This window comes from Salminus brasiliensis, chromosome 22, assembly GCF_030463535.1.
Source record: "Salminus brasiliensis chromosome 22, fSalBra1.hap2, whole genome shotgun sequence".
Classification (NCBI taxonomy): domain Eukaryota; kingdom Metazoa; phylum Chordata; class Actinopteri; order Characiformes; family Bryconidae; genus Salminus; species Salminus brasiliensis.
This window is the reverse complement of record NC_132899.1, coordinates 7,042,502-7,049,881: the sequence shown is the minus strand read 5'-3', so window position 1 is coordinate 7,049,881 and position 7,380 is coordinate 7,042,502. Positions and strand designations below refer to the sequence as shown.

Below are 7,380 nucleotides of genomic sequence, written 5' to 3'. Positions count from 1 at the left end.
TGTAAGTTGCAAAATGAACTTCATCAATGAGTTTTTGGATACAAAAACCAAAACAACCCCAATTGTAGCGAAATTTCTCTTCATTTAGCTACATTTTAATGACAACTGGTAATGGTAAAAGTGTTACTACTTATTAAATGCCTATTTGTTATTTTATTATTACTATAATTATATTATTATTATTATTATAATGACTGAGCTCAAACATAGAAACTGTTGAACTGGTTCAACACTAGATGGTGCAGTAGACTAACATTAGGCCCCAGGCCTCGCATACGTAATCTACTGTCAGGCTACAAATGATCTTGTGCCACCATAGCTCCACACCCACCTACACCAATACTCTGCTATTGCTGAGACATTTTCAGGTTCATACTTGACACCAGAAACTTGGCAGAAATCACAGTAATCCATCAACAGCACACTCCCATGTGCTGAATGAACTCGTAGAGTGTACACTTGCATCCAGCTCGAGTGAAAAGAACACAGTTCGACACTGCAGTAAGTATTTTTACATGAGAGTGAATTAATGATGAGTTTTACATGATATTATATGTTTTATATGTAAACTATCCACATTAGGTTGAGAAGGATGTATTTGAGTGCCCCCTTGTGGGCATTTGTACCTGTCGTTTGTCTGTACAAGCTTATATAAGGATTAAATGCAAAAATACAAATCATTAGCCTCCAAACCTTCATTTTCATAAATCTAATAAGTATTTTATGGCTATTTTAGGATTAAACCTGAAAGAAATGTTATCATTTTGTTTGGTTGTATTAAATTCTTATGTAAACCTATTAACATTAATGTTTTAACATTAATGTTAGTTTTCTCCTCTTTATTCTGGTTTTAGTTATGTCATTTTGGTGTATTTGGTCTCTTTTGGTTGTATTATTATTATTATTATTATTATGATTTGAACATAATTAGGTTTTTTATGTTTTTATATATTTTTATCTATTACCTCTGTTGCTTTTAGTTGATTTAAGTTGATTACATATAATTTCTATGTTCTCTTTCAATTTCTGTTTATTGTAAATGCTCTGCTACTTTAAAAAGGAGTGTCATCAAGGAGTTTACCTCTGAGTAAGAGGACAATATGTAACCAAAGATAAACAGGCCTTTACTAGAGTCATGGGAGGGGCTGGCTAAAGTATTCAACAATCATGAGCACAAAAGGCTGTTTTCACCACTTCCTTCTACATAACTGAAACCAAAACTAAAAATATCTGCCAGCTCAACCACTAGGCAGCAGAATTACCTAACGTTAACAGAATAACACACGTTTCTGTGGGATGAGTTCATTTTATTTCATTTTAATCAGAAGTAGTTGAAGCCCGGGGAGGTCAGCTGACTGTGGTAACAAGTGCTTCAGTGTTGTAGCAGAAGAAGGGCAGCGCAGCTCAAAAACAACAGAAGCCCAAGAAGTCATTTACGAACTTTCTCTGGAAAATGGATAAAATGAGAAATCGCTTTGGTGAGTTCTGACGGTTCACTTTTTCTCGTGCCTTGATTCCTAATCTTTCTTTATTATTAAAGCTTTTCCTCAGGCAGATTATGTTAGCTAAAGTTACCTAATGATCTTTATTCCATGTGAATGTGTTGCTCTTACTTTTACATCTAAATTACATTTTAAAAGTCTAACTGTGAAAAATTGCACACAGGGAGGACCCATTTCAGAAGAAGCAGGGATGTTGATACCAAGACCAGGTCTTTACCATTCAGACGAATCTACAAACAAAGAAGCTTCCCTCCTACAGGTAAGACTCCCTCTGAGTCAGAGGGCTGCTTCAGGAGTTTTACATTTTAAACTTTTAAAGTTTCCATTTTGTACCAAATATATTATTTATATTATTTACACTGACATTTAGACTTTTATACATTATGTGTAATTTTTGATATTTTATATTAATAACTGATACAGGGGATTTTTTAAGTTATAAACACATCTTTAGATATATTAATATATATAACCTCCGTATATAGCGACTGTCTCAAGCCAGGGTCGCCTAACAGCATGAGCAGGAAGCAAACGTAACATGCTTGCTTCTTGAACCAGACTGTGGTCTCTCTTGACTACGAGCAGAACCTTCGCCGGCCTGAACATGCCACCCATGCGTGGGGAGTAAATGAGATCCCTGGCGATCCAAGGATTCCATGAGATTTAATTAACGGCCCCGGGTGGCCAACTTGGAGCTCCTTGAATACTCCCAGTCCCAGGTGCAACTCATGAACAACAAATGAACCCAACTGAACTTGAATCAAAGCAAAAAATCAGGAAGTCCTTATATAGGCCTGTGGGCAGCGGCTCGGGATCGAGCTAACGAGGGCCTGGCAGTGTGTTTAAGGAACGGGTTTATGTAAATTGGACAAGGATTTCTAAAAGTACATCTTAATTAATTATTTGTTTACATAAAAAGAAAATTCCACAGAAAGACAAATAAATGAAATGCATTATAAAATGTTTCTGTATGGATGGAAATGTGTGGCATGTATAGAATGCAGCTTTCTGACGATGTGTATCATTATTATTTAATTTTGTGGATTTTTTTTCTGGCAGGTAGAGAACACTGCACTCACAGATCTCATAACCATGGCTCCCAAAGAAGGGAGCATGTCCAGCATCCATTCACACCCCATAATAGACAGCAGAGCATACTGCCTTACATAGGTGAGGATTCTAATTAGTCTTCTCATTTCTATCTCTTCCAAATTACAGTATTTATTTTTTTATTTATTTATTTTATTTATTCATATAATTGGAAGTAAATGTTCTACTATATTTGATTTTATAATGTTTAACATTCTTGTTTTGTTTTTTGTTTTTTTGTTTTTTTTTATAGAAAGCCAACCAAATATCATGACGCATGTTTTGAACATGATCGTTACGGACCTACAGCCATTAAGCCTCGTGGAAGAAGAAGGCTTCCAGAGATTTGTAAAGGCCTTACACCCACATTCTGACATTTCCCTGAGTGCCTCTTTGATTCGAGCAGAACTTTTGCATATGTATGAGCAGATGAGACTGAAAGTGCAGCAGGAGGTCAGCCATGCAAAAGACCTGGTGCTTTCAGCTGAAGTCTGGAGCTCCAGCAAAGAAGCATCCTATCTCACGGTAACTTGTCACTTCATTAATAAGAACTGGGAACTGACATCCTACATGCTGGAGACGGCACATCTTCTCGGTGAGCACACGCCAGACAACGTTCATCAGCAACTTCTGAGAATTTCCACCGAGTGGGAGATCATGGAGAAGGTTCAGGTGGTTGTCATAAACAAAGAAGGCATGAAAAAGGCTAATCCAGCAGTAAAGTGGACATACATGCCTTGCTTTGGCCACACACTCAATAAAGTCGTCAGAGAGGCCATGGATCATCCTGACTGGATAGGCTTGCTGAGGAAGTGCCGCCGCATTGTTGCGTTTTTCCACCAGAACAGCGCAGCTCCGAGGAACGTCCAGCTCACTCAGTCTCCTGGTGTTGACTGGCTTCCAATGCTTTCCATGCTGGATAACATCTCTAACCAGTGGCCTTCCATTTCTAGTGTGTTCATGGCCAAACAAATGGAAAATATTTGGCTCAACGAAAGAGAGCGAGAGATGTTGAACAGAGCAGTGAGCGCACTTAAGGTCATCAGAGAGACTGTGGGGGAGATGGGAGAGAGCGGTTACAGTTCAGCCTCCAACATCATACCTCTGTGCGACGCACTGCGGAGCAGTCTAGCACAAGCTCAGAACAATGTAGCGCAGAGGCTTGCTGAGAGATGTGACCATCACATTGGAAGCATTCGGCAAAATCTGTGGTTCACAATTAGCACAGCCCTGGACCCAAGATTTAAAAGCAGTGTACTAAAGAACAGCGACGAAAAAGCAGTCAAAGCTCAAATCAAGGGACAAATGCTCAAACTAGCGAGGGGAGCAGCTAGTAGAGGCTACAGCAGAGGAGGACATGGTGGAGAGATGAACTCTGAAGATTTCATTCTACAGATGTACTCTAAAGAAAAAGACATGTCGAGATCTCAGAATCCTCTTCAGTTCTGGGCCACTAGAGAAGAGTTTAAACAACTGGCCGAAGTTGCCCACAAATACCTCACTGTGGTCTCCACAGCTGTTCCAGTAGAGCGTATTACACAGCAGGAGAAATCCCAGCTCTTTTTGAACAGAAGAAATGGTTTGGAGCTTGAGAATGTCAGTATGATGCTGTTTCTGAACAGCAATCGAGAAAAAATTATAAAAACTGAAGAAAAAGAAACACTTGGTCTTGAAAAGCATCAGGTCTCATTTACAAATCCTTTCCAATACTAAACCTTTCTTATGTTTGTTCTTGAGAAAAGTCCTACCAGAAAGTCTACGTCAGATTCATGATGTGTTTTTAAGCTCAGAATTGGTCTCAGCTCTGCTCTCATAATGATGGATCCCATTGTCCTCATAAACTGAACAAATCCCAAGTAAGGACGTCAGAATCTTTGTGAAAACTGTATAAGTAGGTTCTTACCCCTTATTGCAGAAAGGCTTACTACACATTAAGGCGTACAATTAAGTAACTATGAGACTTCTGTACAAACTGACTCTGGTAACAGATGTTTGTAAGCCTTTTAACCATTTCTAAAAGGTTACGAAGAAATTTCTTCTCAAGAACATTTGGTAAATGAGGCCTAATGTTTTTAAAAAGGACATTTTGCTACATTTTACTTATAGTTATCCATGTAATCAGGGGAAGAGAGTTCTAAATATTGCCATGCAGTGCTGTGCAAAAGTCTAAGGCCACTTTCACACCTGCACTTTTTAGTCTGGTCCAAAAACGAGATCGTGATCTGACCTCAATCCGACCAAATTTTCAGGTTTACTCCGCAAGGGTAAGCTTAAGGGCTTTCACAGCCAGGTGTTAACCTAGTTTACTGCCCAGATAATCACTGCCGTTGCTCTGTGTGTTCAACTGCACAGAAATCTGCAGGACTAGTCCAGAACTAGTTCAGACCAGAGCAAACGAACAGTAGGTGTGAAAATGCCCTAAGTCAGGGGTAGGGAGCTTCAGCCCTGGAGGGCCAGATTTCTGCACAGTTCTGTGCTTAAACTGCTCAAACACACTGAATTCAGCCCAGGTTTAGATAGATGACCAGTGTATGGTGTAGAGCAGAGCAGGGATTTCAGCAACTCTTCTCTTGTTTAAAACTCTGGCCCCTGAGCTCTAAATATCTATATGATTTATCATTAGAATTAAACAATTATTATTAACCAATAACAAACGTTAATGAAACTTTTGTGAGGTTTGTGAAATTTATTGAGTACCCACTATTTTATCAAGTATTTTCTATTTTGTTTTGTATTCATTTGTGAGTCTAAATGCATGTGTACATCCAATCTTTTTAAGTTGTTTTAAGTACTTTATTCAATTGAAATCCTTTTTAGTTATTCCGTTTTGTGCATTTCATTTTTTAAATTGAAGATTATAATGAAATAATCTCTGTTCTAATGTTATACATCCCTAAAATACTCTGAGCATGCTCAGTAAGTTATTAGTACCTTTTTAAGATAAGTAGATAAAGTAAACTAGACCTAAACTCATGTAAAATAAGTTTGGTGGTGATGTATTTGCGTAGTCCTCTGTAGATGTTTTGTAGACCCTGCAAGTTATATGCAAGGTCATTCAACAGTAAGCAGTGAATCATAGCTAAGTGCAGAGACTTAGGGGTCATACGAGGCTGAGGGTAAGGGCGGGACTGTCCATGACTATCTCTGTCTCTCACAACTTGTATCCAAACAGAAGCTCTTTGTTTACAAACAAATGAATATGTAGTGCTAATAGCTCCCTCTTGTGGAGAGTGAGTGTGAAAGTGAGTGGCAGTGAGTTACAATGCAGGATCAGGAGGTGTTCTGCATCTAACCAAAGCACAAGAAACGTGATTCATCATCACAAGCCAGCCTCTGTGGTGTAATTATGTCTGTGACCACTAGATGGTTCAGTGTAGCATTCATTGTGACCACCATGAGATCTTTTTTTGGTGAACACACAGAAAAGGTAGAATTTCTAACAAACAGTTGGTGTTAAGAATTAATATAATCTCAAACCATAATCAGGTAGCATTGTTTTGTTGGTATGGGTTTTATTAAAAATATGATCAGTATATTGTGTGTATGTTTGTGTACATTTACAAACATTGATATCTGCCTTTAATAAATTAGAATTGTTGAAATTGATTTAAGTAATATTTTTAAGTGAGTAAATTCTCTGTACATGAAAAAGATAAATGTGTAAATTGTCTGTGTACATGTGTCAACTTAAGATTTTTTTTATAGTTAACTGGAAAAATGTAAAAAAATAAATAAATAAATAAAAAGAAAGAAAAAAAATGTGCTCCACTTCAAAACAATAGGTATGCTGTTGCTAATTGGTTTCTATGGTATTCCAGGTGGTCTCCATGGTATCACTAGCTGGTTGCTAGGTGGCTAGGTGTCGCTTGGTGGCTGCTATGGTGTCCCAGGTGATTGCTATGATGTTGCTAAGTGGTTGTTAGAGTTGTTAGTGGTTTGTGGCCTTTGGCCAGCCAAGGCAAGGTTTCAACAATTACTGAACACAACACACCTGATGATGCTCATCAGCTGATTATCAAGCCCAACATGAGCTGTTTCATGGCTGCTGTGTGCTGAGGATTACCAGGAGATTAAGAAACACTAGAGTCTAGTTTTCAAAGAATCTAGTTCCCAAAGCAAAACCAGTTCAATCCTGTGCAGCTTCTCAGCAACAGTTAATTCATCTTGCTCGTTAACGACAGCGAGGCTACGTCCACCTCATCTCACAGATGCTCAGTAGGATTAAGAGCTGGGGACTGTGCAGACCGCTGATGCAATGTTCAATCAGCATCATGTTCTTCAGGGATGTCAAGACGTGCTTTTGGACATGGCACACTGTCATGTTAGAGGGCTTCATGGATAACCTGTGGCCATGAAAGAATGAAGATACTCGGGTATGAACAAGGCCTCTAAAGGAAAAACATCCCCCATGCCGTCAGGCTGCCACAAATGGCCCACTGATACAATAAATGATATCGCCTGTGCCAAATTATGGTCTTTCCATTGGCATGATGTAAATACACCTGGATTTGTCTGACCAGGCAACATTCTCTACTCCTCAATGGTCCTGTTTTAATGCTCCTGTGCCAACAACAGGCTCACCTGATAGTAATGAGCTTGTCTGATAATACTTAACTCCACATAGAATATGCCCACCAGTGTTGTATTTGGTTGTGATTTTGCTTAGCTGGGGTTCACTTGTTTCTTTGAGCTTCTTGATCTATGAGCTGTTTTGGTCTACAGGGCTGCCAATCATTGGTAGTATTTTTCCACCTCCTGTTCACATCCTGTTCAGCAATCTCTCAAAACG

At 38.8% G+C, this 7,380-nt stretch overlaps 1 protein-coding gene across 2 annotated transcripts; it reads left to right on the top strand.

The window, feature by feature from the left end:
- The first annotated feature begins 1,229 nt into the window (after window positions 1–1,229).
- LOC140544041 (E3 SUMO-protein ligase ZBED1-like) lies at window positions 1,230–6,313 on the top strand. 2 transcript variants are annotated; one of them, XM_072667391.1, is made up of 4 exons: window positions 1,230–1,478; window positions 1,666–1,761; window positions 2,562–2,672; window positions 2,845–6,313. In XM_072667391.1, the coding sequence occupies exons 1-4, from the start codon at window positions 1,454–1,456 to the stop codon at window positions 4,302–4,304; spliced, it is 1,692 nt and encodes a 563-aa protein (XP_072523492.1). In that variant the 5' UTR covers window positions 1,230–1,453; the 3' UTR covers window positions 4,305–6,313. The 2 variants fall into 2 exon arrangements, with proteins under 2 accessions (XP_072523492.1, XP_072523493.1); XM_072667392.1 differs by lacking the exons at window positions 1,230–1,478; window positions 1,666–1,761 and having other exon boundaries at window positions 2,629–2,671.
- The last annotated feature ends 1,067 nt before the right edge of the window (window positions 6,314–7,380 follow it).

Bases quoted from the DNA above. Each gene is read 5' to 3' on its own strand.
- LOC140544041 (XM_072667391.1), top strand. From the start codon at position 1,454: ATGGATAAAATGAGAAATCGCTTTG. The intron at 1,479-1,665 runs GTGAGTTCTGAC...AATTGCACACAG, and splicing joins TAAAATGAGAAATCGCTTTG to GGAGGACCCATTTCAGAAGA. The intron at 1,762-2,561 runs GTAAGACTCCCT...TTTTTCTGGCAG, and splicing joins AAGAAGCTTCCCTCCTACAG to GTAGAGAACACTGCACTCAC.